Genomic DNA, 21,206 nt, shown 5'->3' on the forward strand with positions numbered 1-21,206 from the left:
ATTCGTGTGTTCCAGATCTCGATCCAGATTTGCTCCATCATGGATCAGAATCGTCGTGAAAACCTAATCTTCATCTTCTCCGACGTGAAACTCTAATTTTTTGCCGGAATCTACGTGAGTGGACTAGGACTTGGCGGTCTCTAGATCACCGTCAGAGATCGAATGTCAGATATCAAAGATCAACGTCGATCGTCATCACCACCGCCATCATCTTCTTCATTTTTTTTCGTTTTCGGTTTTGAGTATTTTTGTTATCGAAAAGTGGATTAAATTTTTTGAAAACAAGATTAAATATTTTGACACGTCGTTGCCTTCTCGTTGCGGATCTAGTTTTTTTTTTTTTTTTTTTTTTTAGTGGATTGAATTTTTTGAAAGCACGATTAAAATTTTTGAAATCATGTGTGTTTTGAAACTGGATTAACAAAATTAGAAGTACGATTAATTTTTTTAAAAATTTGTTAACTAACTTTGATGATAGAATTAGTTTTGAAACTATTTGGTACAAAAGAATGGATTAAAATTTAGACACATACATTAGTTATTTTGAAATCCTGAAAAAACGGGTTCACTAAAAAATTAAAAGTATATTTGAATATTTTTACACTATTATAAATGAGAAGTTTGAATCGGCTATATTGTAAAAAAGAATCCTTTCGAAAAATAACTAACGTATTAAGTAAGATTGTACAAGTACATTACTGATTAACAAAGAAAAAAAAAACATCTTTATTTTCAAAAGCTCTGTTCCACTTCCAACTCCAAGTCTGACCAAGAAGTGAGAAGGCGAAGAAGAAGAAGATCGGCAATGGCGGGTCGGAGAGACGGTCCGTTGATGAGAGACAACTCTCGGTCGAGTCACTGCAAATCTCGCGTCACAGCCGCCATAGCTATCGGGATATTCCTCGGCTGTCTCTCCGCTTCCTTCTTCCCCAAGGGCCTTCTCCTCCCAAACACCGCTTCGTCTCTCAATCGCCGCCTCGTGGATTCCATTTCTCAGGTTCTTTTCTCAATCTCCGCTCAAACTAGGGTTTCCAACTTTTATTGCTCTTCCTCTGCTTTGCGATGCGAATCGAAAGCGTTTTTCTGCCTCTCGATCTCTAGGTCGGTTTCGCCTGGACTTCATGCGAATCGCCAGACAGGATCAACATTCTGAAATCTAAGTTCATCGCCGAGCAAGACAAGAGCGCCGAGCTGAAGAAACAGATCAAAGAACTAACCTCGAAGCTCCAATTCGCGGAGCAACAGAAAGGCCAGTCACAGAAGGAAGTCGAGCTTCTCGGCCTCCGATCCAGACCCGGCCCGTTCGGCTCCGTCAAGTCCTCCCGAACCAACCCGACCGTAATCCCGAACGAGTCAGCAAACCCGAAGCTCGCCGAGCTCCTCAAACGAGTCGCGATCGACAACGAGCTCGTGGTAGCTCTCGCGAACTCGAACGTTCGAGCCATGCTCGCGCTCTGGTACGAAAACCTGCAAAGAGTCGGAGTGAAAAACTTCCTCGTCGTGGCTCTCGACTCCGAAACCGCCCAGCTCTGCGAGTCCGAGAAAGTCCCATTCCACGAGCCGCCGGAGGAATTGTTCTCCTCCTCCGCGGTGGCGCGGCGCGCCGGAGGAAACCACGCTGTCTCGGGGCTCAAGTTCCGAGTCCTGAGACACTTCCTCGAGCTCGGATACTCCGTTCTCCTCTCCGACGTCGACATCGTGTACCTTCGAAACCCGTTCGAGCATCTCCGGCGAGACTCCGACGTCGAGTCCATGACCGACGGCCACGACAACCGGACTTCCTACGGCTTCGACGACGTCTCCGACGACCCTCCGATGGGGTGGGCCCGGTGGGCCCACACGATCCGGCACTGGGTCTTCAACTCGGGCTTCTTCTACATCAGGCCCACCGTGCAGGCCATCGAGCTTCTGGACCGCGTGTCCGCCAGGCTGGCGAGGGACTCGAGGGCGTGGGACCAGGCTGTGTTCAACGAGGAGCTTTTTTACCCTTCTCGGCCCGGCTACGATGGGCTTCACGCTTCTCGGAGGGTCTTGGATTTTTACGAGTTCATGAACAGCAAGGTTTTGTTCAAGACTGTGAGGGGAGATTCGGAGCTGAGGAAGTTGAAGCCGGTGATCGTTCACGTGAACTATCACCCGGATAAGCTTCCGAGGATGAGAGCGATCGTTGACTTTTATGTGAATGGGAAACAGGATGCTCTAGATTCTTTCCCCGTTGGCTCGGGGTAGAGTTTTCGTGCTCGGTTTTAGATGCCCTTTTTTGGGGTGTATATATATATATATATCGTACTTGAATTTATAATTTCTTCAGGGAGTTTTGCAATTACATTTTCCTTTTGTGTTCGTAGCAAAAAGCTGCTGTATCATTGTGGAGATTTCTAGCGAGTGAACAGAACAAATACCAGGCATGAATTAAGCTTATGTATATTTTATCCTCTATGATTTCTATTTGGTGAATCTTTTTCCGGGTAGGCAAATTTTGCTGTTTAATGTTGGCTTTGGTTTTTCTTTTATTATTAGTAAACACTTTAGCTAGTATATGAAACACCACGGGCATCGAAATAGAAGACCTCGCTTTCTCGATTCGCATACCTAATCCATCAATTTATGTCCTTGAGATCTCCTTGCATTATTTGTTCTCCAATCCCAGGACCTCAATCCTTTCTCTGCCTCGGACCAAAACCTGCACTTAGGATTTCAGTCAGAACAGTACAGCAATGGTTTCGTCACGGTCTCACTAATGATTTGTGACGGACAGAAATACTTGGTTTCACCTCAAAAAAGAGTTGAAAGATTAAAGAATGTGCAAACTGAAAATGAGTTTCTACGATGTATGGCGACACTTACTTGTAGCGGTCGATCAACCACTTCTGATTCTGTGGCTCGCAATTTTCGACCAGCATTTCCTGTGGTTAATTGGCTGAAATTTATTAATAGAACCAGCCTCCGATTTTAGGTACAAGACAACACGAACATAACTCGTAGATTCTTCAAGCTTTCGAGTAAATATGAAAACACATGAACAGACATGGAAAGTTGGGAACTGTCTAAAACTATGATCTCACTTGTATTGTAGTTTATGCCAAAATTTCATTTGGTTATACTTGATAAAATTATAAACACAACTCCGTAATGCCTTGCGATTCATTCAACAACAACAACAACCGCACAAATCATTTAATTCATTTCCGTGCGGTAGACTATTCATTTATTTCTCTTCCTAAATATTGGCCAAGAACTAATTTTACAATATTTTATCCTATTTTTCAATGGAGAGAGAGAGAGAGAGAGAGAGAGAGAGAGAGAGAGCAAATAATACTGTGCATAACTATTTTGTGTAAGATTCAGTGCCAGTCTCAATTACTATATATACTTAATAACAAACTATTTGATCAATAAAAGTAATAACAAGCTATATGATTTGATCAATTATTAACTTAGTCTAAATCAAAACAAATTGTAGTACATGTCATCCTAGATAGAAGTTTGAACAGCTATTATTAGGGGGAAGAAAGAGACAAAAACAAAAATAATACAACAAGATGCTAAAAAATATCTCCAAACCCTTTAGCGGAAAAATTTGAATACTATGCTAATGATAACATGACAAAATCTTTTTTGGTTTTTTTAAAACCTTCTGTGGAAAAATTTGAATTTCTCAGAAGCATTCTCACAATTCTCTAGATCTAACTTACTCTTTTTTATTTGCCAAATTTATCACAACCTAAAAAATATTATGAGGCACCTAGTCGTCGTCTTTTTTTAGATTTATTTGTGTATAAATTTTGAAAGATTAACAGGCGGCGACTTTGTTTTTATCATAATTTCATCAATTTTTTTTATACAACTATAAATGTGTGATTTGCGTTACCTTATTTGTAAGGTATAAAATGTGAATTGGTGTGTAAACAAGATCACGAATCAGTTTTTTTGTAAATCCTTGATGTGCAACCTCCGGATCTTGTTGTTGGAGCTCTGATACAATTTATATATTTTCACATGAGTATACCAAATTTTTTGTTTATTGAAAATTGGAGCATATAATTTTTTTTATTAATAATAATAATAAAAAAGAGCGGTTGCATACTTTATTGAATTTTTGTTGTATTGTTTAAATTGAGAAAATAAAATGAGGAGATTTATTATTAAAACTATAGAACTTCTATTTTTCAAGCAACACAAAAAAAAAAAAAAAAAAAAAAAAAAAAAAAACCTTCTGTTTTTCTCAAATTTTCAGTGAATTAACAAACCCAATACGGACTTTATTTTTCTTAAATTTTTTTCTTTCGAATTCCCTCCTATTTTCGTAATTTAAGTGTTTGATTTTTCATTAAAATTTGGATTCCAAAGTGTTCTGCGCAGGAGAAAGACTATTCCAACTAACTCTAGTGTGACAGCAACGCATTAAATATGCTAAAAGGTAATTTTCCAGAATTAATTAAAAATAAAGTAGTCCAAAGCCAGTCAAAAGTGTCACATAAGAGACAGGATTTCTTACCATATTTTCACTTTCTCATAAATATAAAACAATAAAATAAACACAGAGAGTTTAATAATTTCTTTTCTTTATTGATCTTGAAAAAAAAAGGACAGTCGTTTCTGTTCTTCGCCAGCTTTCATTTTTTGCTCGAAGAAGAAGCAGAAGAAATAAATAAGGAAATAACAGAAATCAACTAGCTGTGGGTGTCAAGAGACTCAAAAGGAAATAAGAAGAAAGTGAAAACATTTGAAGCTCTGAATCTCAGAGCTCTAAAAATGGCTTCTTTGGGTGTCGGTGGTTGCATTTTCTTCATTCTTTGATGGGCTTCGATTCTCATTCCTCAGAGAGGTCAGCTTTAGGTCTCATTCATTGGTCTCCTTTGTTATGTCGTCGACTCTTTTTTTGATTATTTTCCAATCTACTGAATTTATTTCCCTTCTGGGTTGAGATCAGAAAACACATTTCTTTATTACTTCTCTAGCTGGTCTTTATTATCATAATTTTGAATCATTAATGTTCACGAATCTGATTTATTCCCTTGTATGTTATGATTGTCATCATCAGATATTTTGTAGCAAGTCCTGGGTTTTTTGTTTTTATTAGGAAATGTAAAGTTGACTACTTTCTAGATTTGTAGTTTTAGACAATTTTTTTTTTCTTTTCTTTTCATTTGTGTGTAATGGATGGAACTAGCCGATTTCATGTTTTTTCTTATCCTAAAATTAGAGCCGTATTATAAAAAAAGTCAAAGTTTTCGGACTCCGTGTTTCATTCAAAATCTTTTTCATAGGTCACTGGTCATCTGATATTCATTCTTACACCAAAAAAAAATAAAAAAAAAATAAAAAAAAAAATTATCTTGTATATATGGTCAATTAGATTTAGCTTAGTGAGAGATGACAATACTTTTGTTTATATGGACACTCATAGAAACCTAGCCAGAAATCAATGACTGGAAATGAGTTCAGCTTTGATTTTTTTCTTTTTCTTTTCATTTGTTGTTTCTTTTTATTAGTAACTTACAATGCCCAGTTGGAATTTAATCCCTAATAATTCCCAAAAAAAAATGGACTTTGAACTTAGTGATTAGATAGTTTATATATATATAAAAAAAGGATCTACTTGCAGTATTTGCATTGATACAATGATTTGATACGAAAATCGGGCTTCTCTCTCTCTCGTGACATGTGCAGAAGTAGGTGGTTTCGCGTTCGAGAATGAAATCAGGATCGAAGAACAAGAATGGATGGCAATCGATAATGCCTCTGTGTCTGAGAGGCAAAGCCGCGGCCCAGTTTTGTCTGTTCCCGAAAGTGAAGGAAACGGCTTACCCCGGAAACACGCCAGTCTACCTCAACGTCTACGATTTGACCCCCGTCAACGGCTACGTTTATTGGGCCGGCATTGGAATCTTTCACTCCGGCGTCGAAGGTAATTTGCCTTTTCTTCTTTCTACATGAAAGGTGAAACAGTAACTAGGCCTTGTTTGCTTTTAGTGAAATTGTTTATGGGACTATAATTTACATGATACACATTTCATGGAGTTGAAATATGGTTTGTACGTGGTCCTCTTTGCTAACGTCGAAAAATAAGAAAGCGAAAGTTTGTCTAAAATTAGAGAAATAGCTAAAACGTGCAAATGGCTATTTTGTATTTTTTTTTTTTTTTTTTTTTTTTGCGTGATAATTATACAGTTCATGGAGTGGAATATGCATTTGGAGCCCATGACTACTCGACGAGCGGGGTGTTTGAGGTGGACCCTCGACAGTGTCCGGGTTTCAAGTTCAGGAAGGCGATCTTGATGGGCACGACTTGCCTCGATCCTTTCCAGGTCAGAGAATTCATGGAACGCCAGTCCACCAACTACAACGGGGACACGTACCACTTGATCGTCAAGAACTGCAACCACTTCTGCGCCGACACCTGTTTCAAGCTCACCGGCAAACAAATGCCCAACTGGGTCAACCGCCTCGCCAAAATAGGTACAAACCCCAAGTGGGTGATCTATACTCTTTTCTTTCGCTCGCTCGCTCGATGAACGAACGATTCTCTTGAAAATCTAGGGCTCCTCGGTTGCGCAGTCCGAAATTTTTCTAAAAGAGTGTGATTTCTTTTTGGGAGGAAAGTGGAGATGTGTGAGGGAATGTTGATCGAGAATCGAAATTCTCTATTGTGTTTGGAAGTTGTGGAAGAATTGAGCGGAAAAAAGTAGATTTCATGTGATGTGCTAAGAAAAATAAATAAATACTAGAATAACTAGGAAGAGATAGGAAAAGTGAGATGCTTGAATTTCCTTTGATAATCCACTCCATTGTGAGAACAAAAAAAATGAAATCTTGCCCACTTCAACTTTACATCTTTCTCATGTTTTCCTCGATCCAAACACGACAAAGATAAAAGCTGTCAATTTTTTCCCTGTTTTTTTCACTTTTTTTTTTTTCAGGTTCCAAACCTTGGCCGCCGAAGTTCATTTGTTTTTTATCGAATAGGATTTAAGGAATTTAATATTTGTGTCACTTTTTTTTTTTTTTCTTTTCTTCTCTTTGAAGGGTCATTTTGCAACTGCATATTACCGGAGGCACTGAAGGCATCAGCGGTTCCGGACTCGGGAGAGTTTGAGAGCGATAAGAAGAGGCTGAGAACGGCTTTCGGTTGCTTTTCTTCGATATCCATGAACCAGAAAGAAGTTTCAATGTCTTCACTGTTTCTACACTCTCACTATAAAGGCTGTTTGCCGCCATGGGAGCTCAAGCGCTCCCGGAATCGCTCCACCTTGAAGGAAGGCTAATCAATTCTAAGAGAGAACCGAGCCGCCATTTTTTCCCCTTTCGGGTCTCTCTTCCCGTGAGTTCTTGGATGAAAAAAACGCCGTGTTTTTTTTTTTCAATTTGTAAAAAAAATTTAAAATTTGATATTAACAATTAGACTTTCATTCGTCCTAGTGCTGAATCCAGGTTTGTGAAGTTAGTCGAGTCATTCTTGTAAAATTGTGAAATGGATGTTTGATCATTGATGGTATTGAAATTGAATTGCTTCTTTCATTGTGTTTGTTTTGAAGAATTATAGTCACAAAAAAGTCAAAGTAATAACAGACTTATACGGGCTAACAGAAGTGTCTTAAAAATAAAATAAATCAAACTGAACATATTTGTTTTAGACAGTGTTTGCCCTGTTTAAACCATTTTGGTTGCTTTAAATTTGTTCATATAACATATAAATTTAACAATTAAATAACTATTTTCTGAAGAAAAAAAATATTAACATGAAGCATTCTATAGTGTTTTAAACCAGCTTAAAAACTGGACTAGACCGAGTTAGGAAAAAAAAGGTTTTAAATCGGACTAACAGTACAGTTTAGAAAATCGGTGGTTCGATACTTCGATCCAATTTACAAGTGTTCGATTTTTTTTTTTTTTTTTTTGCGCACCCCAACCTAAATGGCCTAAGAAATACAAAGAGAAGACTTTTAATCGCTGGTGCTTAAACGAGACTCTCATTCTTTAGTGGATTTTTACTCTGTTCTTTGTTCCACAAAAATCTCTGAAATAATTAAACAATAATAAGTGGCAATCACACGCACAAAAAAAAAAGCGTCTCTAAAACAGATATTTGGTGTCACACTATAATTGGTGGGTAAAGGTGTTTAGCTGTGCTCATTAGAAGCAGTCGGACCCATACCCATTGGACATCCACTTACACACTCACGATCATATTTATGTAGATCAACATATATAAGAATAAAAAGTAATCTAGAGGATATAATTAGTCGATAATACGTCATATATACGTGACAATGTGTAGGAAAAAAATTAGTATTGATATTACTAAGTGGTGTGGGGGCAAATTTTGAAGATTAATATGGTTATGCTTATACCACATAATATCTCACATTAATATAATAATATAAAAATATTCGTCATGTTTCACTCCAGGAAGGGTCACATGGAGTAGTGGAGCTCACACTGGAGTCACAGTCTGATCTCATTATCTTGTTTTTACTCGGCTTAATATCATTTTCTTGTTGGCCAAGTTACTCGGTTTGATCGTGATAAAAACGTAATATCTCCAATCTTTGGAAGTAATATTTACTACAATCTCGACCACCAACACCACAAAGAAACATGCATTTTTGGTTTTTTATTTTTAAAAACGTAAATTTGAAAATTCCGCTGTTAATTTCCGTTTATCGGAATATTTTCAGATTAATTAAAAGATGAATAAAAATGTTTTTGATCTTAACTTTCGCCTCAACCAGAGAATTAAGACTTTTTCCAGATTTTTGACACATTTTGAGAGAATTAAGCAGATTTTTCAGAATACCACAATGATTTGGAGGTGAAAAGAAAAGTTTGTGGAGTACACAGTACAGTCACCACAATTTTAGCATATGAACAGACATGGTGGGAGTGCATTACTACAAAGTCACATTAGAAATCACATTACTGAGTTCCCAAGTCACTCCCCAAAAAAATCACAAATAAGAGCGTGTTCATATAAGAACGAAGTCACGCGACGCATGTCACAGTGATTTTACAGTTCGGGTTTGTTCGTGCCAATGATACTATTGCAAGCAGCGAGTGAACAAGGTCTGGCCAACGTACCCGCCAACCATCGCTCTCCTCACATTCGACTCGAACAGCTTCGGATTGTCCCTCAAAATCGCGGCCGCGTCGTGGTTCAGCGGATCTTCGTGATTGGGTTGCTGCGATGCACGACAAATTGGCTATAATTTAAGTGTTTCTTTAAGGGTATATACTATACACAATGATAGATTTTCGGACTTTAGAGAAGCGTGGAATTTCTTCCTTAAAGAAACTTTCATACCCTTCGTCAACATTTTCATCCAATTTTTTTTAATGCTAGGAATGTTTCATACTCTCATACAATTTGCATACTTTAAGAGGTCTCTGCTCTACCTTAAAGAAATTTCTTCCTTCATCAATACTCGTACAATTTTCACACCCTCTTCTCCTATAATCCCACCTACTTATAGACTAATAATATAAGGGTCCATTAGATATATAGTCATATTTACACTTTTAGATTGCTATTTAGCCAACCTTTAGTAAATATTCACAAGATTTTTTTTTATTGCATATGAATAATATTTACACAATATTAACACTATTTCATATGAACAATATATACAAATTGGCTATTTATCAAATATTTACTAAAGGTTGGCCAAATAGCAATCTAAAAGTGTAAATATGGCTAGTTTCCTAATTATTTGATAATATAACTTTGTAAATTTATATCCAACCCCTGAATATCTAATAATTATTATGATTCCATGAATTCTATAATTATGAAGGAAATGAAAGGTACAGTCATTACCGTGAAGAGATGAAACAGGCCGTATATTACGATGTTTACGTTCAGAACGGGTTTCCAATCTTCCCTTAGAATGTTAAGGCACACGTTTCCTTCCAAATCGATGTTTGGATGATATACCTGCAAATTGGATGTGAGATGATACTTTTATTGCCATCACTGCATTGAGCTATCTTATTGTCAAGGAAAAAAAAAAATGTTGGTATTTTTTTACCTTTGTCTTGCACTTGACCTTCGGTGCCTCGTAAGGGTAGACAGAAGGAACTTGGAAGGAGAAAAGAAAGGAACCGCCACTACAGCAAAAGATAACGGGAGTTAAAAAGTTTTAAATACCTAAGCTATTCAACTGATAAAAAAAAATGAACTGGTACGATATACACTGGCAGTCACACGCCAGTTGTTTGAGCTCTTTGGGTCATGAAGCTCATCTAAGTTTATTGAACTCAGGCATGAAGATCTCTCAAGAAATGACAAGAGAGTATAGCTCAGTAAACACCTCCATCCCAAATGAGAAAATGGGTTCGAGTCATATGGAAGTTTTTCTCATGGAAATAAAAATAAAAATTATTTTAGAAAAGGATCTCTCAAGAGATATAACCGGGTAACCATGAGGCAAGACAAACCCGTCTCTACTCAAGTTTGGAAATCGCCAAGGCAATCCAATCCAACCTGTGTATTTCAGTGTATCCATTGATAAGTCAATGTCCGAAGTAATCAAGAACAGAACAAATCGCACTGCCCGAGTAGTGTACAAAGAGGTTAAAGGAAGTTGCCTTTACACCATCCTGTTTTCAGTAAAAAAATTCACCATGCCACCCATGTTATGCTTGCCTAGATAAAAAAACGAGACATGGCTTGTACAAGCAAGTTTTTGAACATATAAGATCTTTCAACAGAATATTCTGTTTCTTCGTTGCAGGGATAGGGAATCCTTGACAATCACATATTCTCCTTGGTTGACCATAATTTCTGCTCCTATTATCATCCTTCCACAAATTTACAAAGGAAGAGGCCAAATGGGATACTTCAACGTGGAACTTCCATCCAAAGAGGGGAACATATTTCTTGATTAGGACGTATCTATATCGGCAAGACTATCTAATCTAACGCAGCGCAGAATCAATGGCATACTAGAATAAAATAACACTACGTTGGAGAAAAGTACTCACCTGTAATACCCTTCATCAGGCCGAATTGTGACCTCGAAATTCATCAAGTCGTCCTTGCCATTTGTAAATGATATAGAGCATGTTTTTGGTAGGTTTAACTCGCTAATATCTGCAACAAAACCATAGCGTCGCCGTCAAGAGGTAGAGAAATTAGAAGATGAGGATATTAAGCAAATCTTTCTTTGTGTCCATAAGGCACTCACAAGTTCTTGGTTAAAAGAAAAGAAAATAAAAAACAAGGTCCAAAGAGAAAAGCACAGTATGAGATCCTAATCATCTAGCAGTGCCAGTTTTCACATCAAAGTTCTTGGAATCAGCACAACCACTCGGCACTTGGAGAATAATTACAAATTAAATATTTCTGAAGATATGCTCAGCCAATCCAACAGGTATTGGTAATTTCTCCACAATGGTAATTTCCACAGGATATAGGTTCGAAGTTAACATATATATGTTAAATATTGGACAAACATAAATATAGCATCCATAGAAACTCTCATCCAGAAGCACTTGGACTTTGACAATAAAAAATAAAAAATAAAACCAAACAAAAAAAATTAGAGCACCTTTGTGAAGTCTCAATTCTCCCGCATTTTGCTTTTTGACTGGTGGCTTTCCCTTGTTACTTTCAGCAATCTCTCTCTGTTTTTCCTTCACTTTGAAAAGCTTGATCATCTTGTTTCCTGAAACACAATATTAAAAGCATTAACTTCTTTTTGTTAAAAATTTCAAAAAGCTATAGAAAATATTGAATCCGCAACACACAACCTAAAAATAGAGCCTGCAATAAAAAATAAACTGGATACAACATAATTTTTTATCCCCTATACAACCATCAATACTAAAACTAAATCAATGAATTCGGGCATCACAACTTATTAGCTTAAGTATGACTAACAATGGAACAACATCAAATCGATAAACAATATAAAAACCCAAGAAGAAAATTTCTCTCTTTATTATTCCCAAGCTATAAAAACCCAATTAATCTACTCTACTTCACTTATCTTTGTCATCATACTCCAATTGAGGCCAAAACAAGTGTAATTGAAGTTCATACATAACCTTTCCTAGCTTGACCCAAAGTTGACCAAAATCATACTACAAAAATTTACTTCATTCGCCTGAATTCCACAATCTAGAAATTCCACAAATACAGAACAGTAAATAAAAACATAGATATATGCCATAGTAAGCCCAGCTCAAATAAAGTCCCATAATTTCGCGGAATTGAAACAACAAACAACGCAAAAGCGTTCCGAATAAATACCGTGTGGTACGAAAAAATAAACAAAAAGGAAGAAGGAAAAGAAAAAACTATTCATCGCTAATAATCGATGCTTCACAGACAACGATTTAATCACAAACCAAATCGAACTCAGCTCCATAATCACAACAGAAAATAAAAAGTTAACAACTTCTAATTATTATTATTATTTTTTCTGATTTTCTAAAATCAAGCATCAAACTCGTTTTCGAAACCCAATCGAACAAACAAACATGTAAATTGAATCTTAGAACCATAAAAACCTTGGGTTAGAATTAGAACGAACAGAAGCGGAACGAGAGCTAGTCCGATTGGACTTCGATGAAGAAAAGGTTTCACGATCGCGATGAGAGAGAAGAGAGAGAGAGAGACGGCTTGAAAAGGAATCTGATTCTGAACAATTGTGTCTGTATGCGCGTGTGTACTGTTCAGTATTTACTCGTGATCGCAAAGAGACTTTTGCTTTAATAATTGATACAGAATTTCAATTTTAATAATTAAACATATGGACAAGGAAAATAGTTTTTAATTTTTTTATTTTTTCTAAGGGTTCTACCAATTGATAATTGATAGGTTTTCACAAATAATTGAAATTCAAGTTCTTGATCTTCAATTTTTGGAAACTTATAAAATTCTTATGTTAAGCCCCGGTTACTAAACCTAGAAAACCCTTAAACTTCTATATTCTTTCGAATGTACAATTATAATAGTAATTATCATATATTAATAATAATAAAAGAGAAATTGAAGAAATTCGGTGTTAAAATTCACTAAATTTAGAAACTATACATAAATTGAAGGAGACATTTGAAAAATATATATATATTTAACCAAATTACCCTTAAACATTCTCACATTCTCATTAAAAAAAAATAAATAACTTTCTCGTTCTCTCATCTCACCCCCTCTCTAACCCAACTCAAAAAACAAAAGAAAAAAATGATATGTCGCTGCCGTCGCCAAGAAGCTCGCTCTTCGACCACCACTAACATTGAGAATAATAATAAATAAAAAAAAGTAAGTAGAGTTTGAGAGTTTATTGTTAATGATAGATTTAACATTCTAATGGTTGTTTTAGTTTTTTATGGTTGCTTATCAGTGTTTTTAAGAACAAAATGAAGAATTTGGTTGATTGTTTTAGATTTATAATTCTAATATTCGAGTTAGAGATTTGCAAATTTTCCAGGATTTCGAATGAAGGTGAAGTCCATTCTGGTGACTGCGGTCCCATGCGAACCATAGCAAGCCGCAACACATTACAGCACACCATAGCAAGTCATTGCTCACCACATCACACAACATAATGAATTTTTATTCATAACAAATATTTGTGAAACCCTAAAATACATGTACTTCTATCAACCACTTTGAAACCTATATAACTTCAAAAACATAAAATCGATCATTAATACATTAATTCTATATAGAAATTGTCATAAAACATAATTAATATTAGACCTTTAAGGCGAACTAGTTGATGAAAAATGGATGGGTCAGGAAGGGAGAGAGAGAAATCGCTATTCGTGCGGTGAGGTGTGTAATCGATTTATATGCTAGGTCGTGAGTTCGTGATGTGTGTGTGTGTGAGAGAGAGAGAGAGAGAGAGATTTAAAATATAAAAGCTATTTGTTTAAAGTTTTTGTTTTTTTTTTTTTAATAACACGGATTTTTCATTAATATTGGGTAAAAAACCCATCAACACAGGAGAATAACACCTTAGTACATGGATTACCAAGACCTAAGTCGAGGTGAATCTAACACTAACTTTCGGTAAAAGTACGATATGTGCAAACTTTCGACAACGGGAAGAATTACAAGCACCAATAGAGCACACAAGAGGCTCGTTAAAAAACCCAAAGAATGGCGATGGAAAAATCCAACCAAACTTGGTCCGATAACCACGAATAGGGTGGCTCTTCAACCTGTATAGATAAAAACCTAACAGGAAATCCACTACGGGAAAGGAAACTACGGCTAATCCGAGTCCAACACAAAACAAAGCATAACAATAAAAGGATAGGTCCATTCCAACACCAGAAAAACAAACTAAAAAACTAAAACCAAAACAAACTAAAAAAAAGCAGACACCCGCACCCAAGATCTGCAGCGAGCACGGCCGCGTCGCGAACGTCGACGAACCACAACTGTCACTCGGCATCAAGCTTCGATGGCTCGAACCCGTGGCACGGAGCACCTCCAGCGATTCCATCCGAGAGGGACCATAAGGATCGGGGTCGACGGGACCACGTCGGAGCTTCGGATCTACACACGAGAGGGAGGGACTCGCTGTGCACCTCCAAAACACGCTAGTCCACACCGTCGGGGCTGAACCGGTGCCGGGGACATCACGGGGGTCGGAGGGGGGAGGGTCCGGGACGAGGCCTCTCTTGGGCATTTCGTTGAACACCTTGTAGGCGACGCTGAGATCGCCGTTCAAACCCAGGCCTCGCATCGCTATGTTGTGGGACTCCGTGTCCGGGTCGACGCCGTGCTTGTGCGCCGTTCTGAAGAGGTCTAGGCCGGCGCGGATGTGGCTCCGGCGAGAGAAGAGGATCTTGAGGACGGAGTTCAGGTGCTGGGTCGAGGACTGGGCTCCCCCCAGGACCGACGCCGTGGCTGAGAGCACGCCGGCGAGCAGCATCCTGGGGGGCGGCGGCGGCTGCTACAAGGAGAAGAAGAGGTTTAGAGAGAAACCCTAATTTCTAGAGAGAGAAAGTTTTTTATGCCATGTGTACTTTGCTCGGCCAAAGTTTTTGTTAAATTAGACATTTATTTTTTTAGGGATTCTTGACAACGTTTTAAAGCATTCTTGATAATTTCATGAGAGGACGAAACAACCATTGTTCAAAATGTTTAGTGTATTTTATAATATAATATGAGCCATTTTTCTATCCTACCAATTTTACAGTTAAAGTTAATATCCTGTGAATCTTTTTTAAAAGTATATTACATGCCAAATAAGGTAATTTATGAGAATGTCATTTACATCGACTCGTGCAACACGCACATATAGGCACATAACAAGATAATGACAACTCTAATGGGAGTGCCATAGGCTAGTGTAAAATTTCCAAAAAAAAAAAAAACATCGACTAGTGCTTTATGCATTGTGGGTATTCTAGAACCACCAACTTTGAGTATCGACGCCTCTACTTAGCACCGATGCTCAGCTCTTCTTTTTTGTTAACAATTAAATAATGAGTTGGTGTACCTAAATAAAATGATAAAATATTAAGGTGAGCTCATGTAACTTTTAGAGATGCTCATCATTGAAGTTTTTTTTTTTTTTTAGTTGCTCATGCTTATGTGGAGAGATATTTAATTAAAATATATTTTATAAAATGACCTGTCAAAATGGTCATTTTTAGCATCTCCGATGCTCTAACTGATTCTATCTAATAAACAAGACATGACCACAAATGAAAGAAAATACATCTCAACATAACGTTAACGTTGATTTTGAATCAACAGTACCTATTATGCCTGTAAGTATCAAAAATTTTTAGTTGCTCAACAGTACCTATTATGCCTGTAAGTATCAAAATTTTGAATCAACTTTCTATAAATAAATAAAATAACGATTGCTAACTAGACATTTTGATCTACCAATAATCTCCACAAGAGCACTGCCCATCTCTGAAGTGGTGAAACCTCTTACCATCTCTCACCACAATCTCTCTGCCCACAACTTTCGTCATGAACTTGAAAGCACTATGGCAATCTCCACAGATCCTAAGGTTCTTGAAAACCCTTATCGTAGCCCCTCGAGGAAGCTTCAACAGCCCGAACGCAACGGCTAGTTTTTCACTATGAGTCGACAGCGCGTATTCCTTGTCCGCTTCACATTCCATGTCATGTAACACATACTTCGTATCCGGTACATAGCCCAGTTTTCTCATATCAAGCACCAGATTCTCCAAGTACAAATACACCGCTCGAATCTCGGGGTGCCTAGTATCGTCGACCAAGAACACGTGGACCTTGCTCTCGACCTCGACCCAGCTACAACCCGGCTCTTTCTTGACCCCCCGGTCCCTCATCAGCTTCCGAACCTTCGCAACGTTCTCCCAATTCCCCGCCTCGGCGTAGATGTTCGACAAGAGAACATACGTCCCATCGTGTTGTGGGGTCAGCTCAAAGAGCCGTTCCGCTGCTACGATTCCCAAATCCATGTTCCCGTGGGTCCGACACCCCGCGAGAAGGGCTTCCCATACGGGCACGCTCGGCTCGGAGGGCATCGAGTCGATCAAGTCCTTGACTTCAGAGAACTTCCCGGCTCGGCAGAGCAGATCGATCATGCGCGCGTAGTGATCTTCTCCGGGGGCGATCCCGTAAATTCTCTGCATCGAGCCGAAGTAGTGCCGTCCTTTTTCGACTAGGCCCGCGTGGCTGCAGGCCGAGAGGATCGTGAGGAAGGATATTCTGTCGGGGTGGATGTCTTCCTTCAGCATCTGCTCGAAAAGCTCAACGGCCTCGGGGCCTCGCCCGTGCTGAGCCAAGGCCGCGATCATCGCGTTCCACGAAACCGAGTCCACGCACGGCATCGTGAGGAACGCGAGCTCGGAGGCCTCGAAGACTCCGCACCGAGCGTACATCGTTATGAGCGCATTCCCGGCAGACAGGCTCGAGCCGTACCTAAAGATGAATTTATAAGTAATTAAGCCATTAAAAGTTTGCGAATTGCTATAGAGTCTATATTTCGTTAATTATACGTAAATAGCCATTCGGATGACGTGACATCACGTGGACAATTCGAGCATTTCATGTATACCTCTTTGTGTACTTACGCAAATTTGGATTTACTTACAATTGACGAAAGGTTAGCTGTATATAAATTTTATCATGTTTATAAGGATATATATCTAGCTAACCCTACATTTCTTTGGCGATTGTATTTTAAAACCGAATAAAAAATCAAACATATTTGATTAATTTTGGTTAATCTAACCGGATTTTACTTTCCGGTTAAAAGGTGAATGAAATTAACCTTAAATTTACTTTTAGTCGTACCCTATTTGTAGCAGCTGTGCGTGTAGCTGGCGACCTTGCTCCAAAGCGCCAAGGACCGCGCACGATATGATCGCACCGGCGAATGAGTAGTCGCAGGGCTCAAAGCCCTCGGACCTCATTTGGTTGAAGAGCTTCATGGCCTCTTCTGGGTACCCATTCTGGGCCGAGCCCGAGATCATGACAGTCCACGACAAGATGTTCCTCTCGGGCATCTCCGCAAAAAAGGTTCTCGCTTCTTCTATCCGCTTCGTGTCCACGTAACCTGACAGGATCGCGTTCCACGAGACCGAGTCTCTTGATTTCATCCGGTTGAAAATCTCCCGCGCCGCGCCTATCTTACCTAAAGGTGCACAGACGGTTAAAACTTTTACTGGAAGTCCTTGCTCAAAACTTTTATCTGTTAAAGTAAATGTAAAATTCATCTTTAATCTTACCGAACCGGTAGTACATCGTGAGCAACGCGTTGCTCACGGACAACGAGAAGTCCTTGCTCGGCTCGGCTTCGGTTCTCAAGATGTAGCCGTGTAATTCCTTCCCGAGCCGAAACAACCCTCCGTTAGCACAGGCGGTGACGACACTCGTGTACGTAAACTCGTCAAAAGGAATCTCCGAAGAACGCATCTTCCTAAACAAGTGCAAAGCTTCTGTGAAACGGCCATGGTGGACATAACCCGACATCATAGCGTTCCACACGACCCCGACCTTTTGGGTCATTCCGTCGAGGAATTTCCGAGCCGTGGACAAATCATTGCACCGAACGTACCCAGTGACAATCGTCGTCAACGAGAGCTCGTCCTTCTCCGGCATATCATCGAACACCTTCCGAGCATAACCCATCAGCGACAAAGCCGACGAGGGAGACTCCGAAGAAGAAGCGCACTTGACATAGAGCGAGACCAACGAGTTCAAAACCGAGGTGGTGTATCCCATTCCGAGCTTCACGACAGTGCAGTGCATTTGCCGGCACTGCTTCTCGTCCTCGACTATGAGCCCCAACGCGCTGAGAACGCTCGATAGCGTGAAATTGTCTGGCCTAATTCCGGCGGAAGCCATGCTACGGAAGAGTCGGATCGCGGCCGAACCGTCGTTGTTGTGAGAGCAAGCCGTGATCATCGCGTTGTAGAAGACAGTGTCTCGGATCTCGAACCGGGTGGCCCCGAATACGTCCCAGGCTCTTTTGAGGTTTCCAGCGGCGGAGTAGGCGGAGATAAGGGTCGTTCTCGCAACAACGTCTGGTTCGGGAATTTCGTCGAACAGCTTGCGGGCGTAAACGAGGTTGGAAGATTTGCAGTAGATATCGATCAGACGGTTCAGAATGTGGGCACGTGGCGCGAATCCGGAGGCAATCATGTTGGCATGGACCGTTCGAGCGAGTGATTGCGGGATCGGAATATGACGCCGGCAGTACAGAAGCTGAGCCGCGTAGCGATTGGCCTGAGCACGGACGTCCATTGGAGCTCTCATATTCGAAGCTCAAGAAGGAATTCATGGCTTGAAATCCCTGAGAAGGAAAAAAAGGAAAGAGAAAGAGGAATCATTACATTTCCATGTCTGAAGAAGAAGAAGAAGAAGAAGAAGAAGAACAGTTCGTTGAAGCTTAAAAAATCTGAATGGTCATTTGTCCGTACACGAGAATTCGTTCATAAATCATTCCAATTCTCCAGCAATCTCTATATGCTTCTCCTTAACTTCAAAAATCTCAATCATTCTGCTCCCTGAAACGCAATATCAATACTGGGATGAAAATGAATGAAGATCACTCACAAGTCACGCGAATTCCAAACAAACAAACAAAAAAATCCACAGCACATAATAAAAAGAGTAACCGAGCCAAAATATAGAGAAAAGTTACGGAGTTACAACACAGCATAAGCTGTTCGTCTCTATATAACCATAACACTAATCTACAAAGCATATAACTCATTAGCTTGCTTTAGTAACGAATCAAGATACCAGGAACAGCACGAGAACTGACTGTATCTTCCTCTAACTCTCCCGCCACGATGTTCGACGCCTCCGGAACGCGGTGACTCCACCGTCGAGGCCGAATGTTGCCGGAGCTATGCGGCGGAGTTGAGTCGCACGACGGAGAGCTCTTTCCTGTTCTCTCCGAAGGGATTGAGGTAATGCGGCGGCGCGAAGACGTGTCCTCACCGGTGGCACTGAAGAGGCGGGAATGAGGAGAGGAATAAAGGAAGTTAATTTTTGTTTCGTAAGTTCATTTCTATTAGGTTTTAGGGAAAAAATAAATAAATAAATAAATACTACATATCATGTTAACAAAATGTAATATTCTATTTATTTTTTAATAATACATGATAAATTTAATTGAATTTGATCAAGCACGCTAAATTCGATTTTTTAACTTGAAAATGTTAAAAATTCAGAAGAAAATATAACTCTTTTAGATCGATATATTAGAGATTTCTAACGTAGTAAGCTACTTAAAACTTATCAATTTCATATTGTCACACGTTTGAGATTTTTTTGAAAAATAGCCAGTTCCCTTACGTGTCATTGATTTTGGTAGATTGAAATATCTATTATAACCTTCCTGTTTTAAACGAATTTATTTTGAAAAGTTATGAAAAAGAGATACGTGTATATTTGACAGATTTTTATTACGTGGTTATTTGACTGATTTTTTCCTTTTTTATAGAGATTCAGTTTATCACGGTCAGCTATCACGTTGTGGTTGACATTCCTTTTTGAATTCGTCCTTTAAAATCGCAACACGTTATTGTTTTGTTTCTTTTTTGAATTTTTCCTTTATAATCGCAGAAGTTAGATTTTGAACGTTTAATTTCGTTTTTTCACACTAGCACTAGCAGTAAACTCAGCGCCTATTTACTATTTTCTTTAAAAAAAAAAATAAAGGTCAATCGAACAGTAAGGTCTTCTCAGTTTTTTTTTCATGATGGATGGTTCAAGTATGGAATTTAGCGAGTCAGGTATGTTATTTTGTTACGTGATCATGTTTTTTCGGTTGTGATGTATATCAGTTAAGGCAATTTAATAATCGTTTGTTGTTGGTGTTTTATGTTTTTTGCAGTGAAGATTTTTGATCGTCAGTGTTTCTCTAACGCCAATTCATTATCCTCTGATCATGATGAAATTCACGGTGATATTGTTTTGGTTGATGACAAGACTTTGAAAAATTTACCCATAAACGTTGATTTTGATGTCAATAATCTGTTTATGAGTAAAAATATTTTGGTTATGGCGATTAGTATGTTGGCCATGAGAAACAATTTTCAGTTTAGAGTCAGGAGATCGAGCAAGACACGGTATAGTGTCACATGTATTAATTCTGACTGTTCCTGGAAGTTGAATGCTAATATTTGTTCGGATTCTAAATTCTGGGTAATTAGGACTTTTGTGAAAGTGCATTCTTGTTTTGGGAAGAATATTATGCATCGCCATAAACAAGCTCGGCCTCCCTCATCAGTAAGTGTCTCAAACCTGACTTTTCGGGTTGTATGGCGGACATGATTACACCACAGGGTGTGGCGGAGATTATGCGTACCCGATTCAAAGTGTAGATTAGTTATTTCAAGGCATGGAAGGCGCGTGCGAAAGTTTTGAATGATCTTCGGGGTGATTTTGAGAAGTCATATTCACATTTCCCTACTGTGGGATCGATGATTCAGGAAAAAAAATCCAGGTATAGTAGTTACTACTTTTGAATGATGCACATTGATTATTACTTTTTATTATCATAATGTATTATTAACAGTAATTATCTGTGGGATAATGACAGCTGCAATTCGGTTATTACTTTTTATTATCAGAATGTATTATTAACAGTAATTATCTGTGGGATAATGACAGCTGCAATTCGGTTATTACTTTTTATTATCTGAATGTATTATTAATAGTTATATGCCACGAATAACAGGAACATACACGCTTACTGAAACCGATGATGATGGGAATTTCAAATACT

The 21,206-nt window shown here is 38.7% G+C and overlaps 4 protein-coding genes across 4 annotated transcripts; 2 read left to right on the forward strand and 2 right to left on the reverse strand.

The window, feature by feature from the left end:
* The first annotated feature begins 710 nt into the window (after positions 1–710).
* LOC149387662 (arabinosyltransferase RRA2-like) lies at positions 711–2,490 on the forward strand. The gene is made up of 2 exons (XM_089624669.1): positions 711–997; positions 1,102–2,490. Exons 1-2 carry the CDS (start codon positions 806–808, stop codon positions 2,227–2,229), a joined length of 1,320 nt encoding a protein of 439 aa, XP_089480795.1. The 5' UTR covers positions 711–805; the 3' UTR covers positions 2,230–2,490.
* A 2,055-nt stretch (positions 2,491–4,545) lies between these two features.
* Positions 4,546–7,516, forward strand: LOC149387663 (deSI-like protein At4g17486). The gene is made up of 4 exons (XM_089621868.1): positions 4,546–4,828; positions 5,674–5,911; positions 6,175–6,462; positions 7,030–7,516. Exons 2-4 carry the CDS (start codon positions 5,698–5,700, stop codon positions 7,266–7,268), a joined length of 741 nt encoding a protein of 246 aa, XP_089477994.1. The 5' UTR covers positions 4,546–4,828; positions 5,674–5,697; the 3' UTR covers positions 7,269–7,516.
* Positions 7,517–8,816: 1,300 nt separating this feature from the next.
* Positions 8,817–12,725, reverse strand: LOC149387664 (NEDD8-conjugating enzyme Ubc12-like). The gene is made up of 6 exons (XM_089621869.1): positions 12,514–12,725; positions 11,550–11,666; positions 10,984–11,092; positions 10,029–10,107; positions 9,818–9,934; positions 8,817–9,182 (listed from the first exon to the last, which is right to left on the reverse strand). The coding sequence occupies exons 2-6, from the start codon at positions 11,656–11,658 to the stop codon at positions 9,042–9,044; spliced, it is 555 nt and encodes a 184-aa protein (XP_089477995.1). The 5' UTR covers positions 11,659–11,666; positions 12,514–12,725; the 3' UTR covers positions 8,817–9,041.
* Positions 12,726–15,759: 3,034 nt separating this feature from the next.
* On the reverse strand, positions 15,760–19,435 carry LOC149387665 (Pentatricopeptide repeat (PPR) superfamily protein). The gene is made up of 5 exons (XM_089624814.1): positions 19,214–19,435; positions 18,889–18,975; positions 17,695–18,761; positions 17,261–17,600; positions 15,760–16,885 (listed from the first exon to the last, which is right to left on the reverse strand). Exons 3-5 carry the CDS (start codon positions 18,722–18,724, stop codon positions 15,853–15,855), a joined length of 2,403 nt encoding a protein of 800 aa, XP_089480940.1. The 5' UTR covers positions 18,725–18,761; positions 18,889–18,975; positions 19,214–19,435; the 3' UTR covers positions 15,760–15,852.
* Positions 19,436–21,206: the final 1,771 nt, after the last annotated feature.

Source organism: Urtica dioica, chromosome 8 (genome assembly GCF_054948205.1).
Source record: "Urtica dioica subsp. dioica isolate 48M chromosome 8, U.dioica_male_clone48M_v1_H2, whole genome shotgun sequence".
NCBI lineage: Eukaryota > Viridiplantae > Streptophyta > Magnoliopsida > Rosales > Urticaceae > Urtica > Urtica dioica.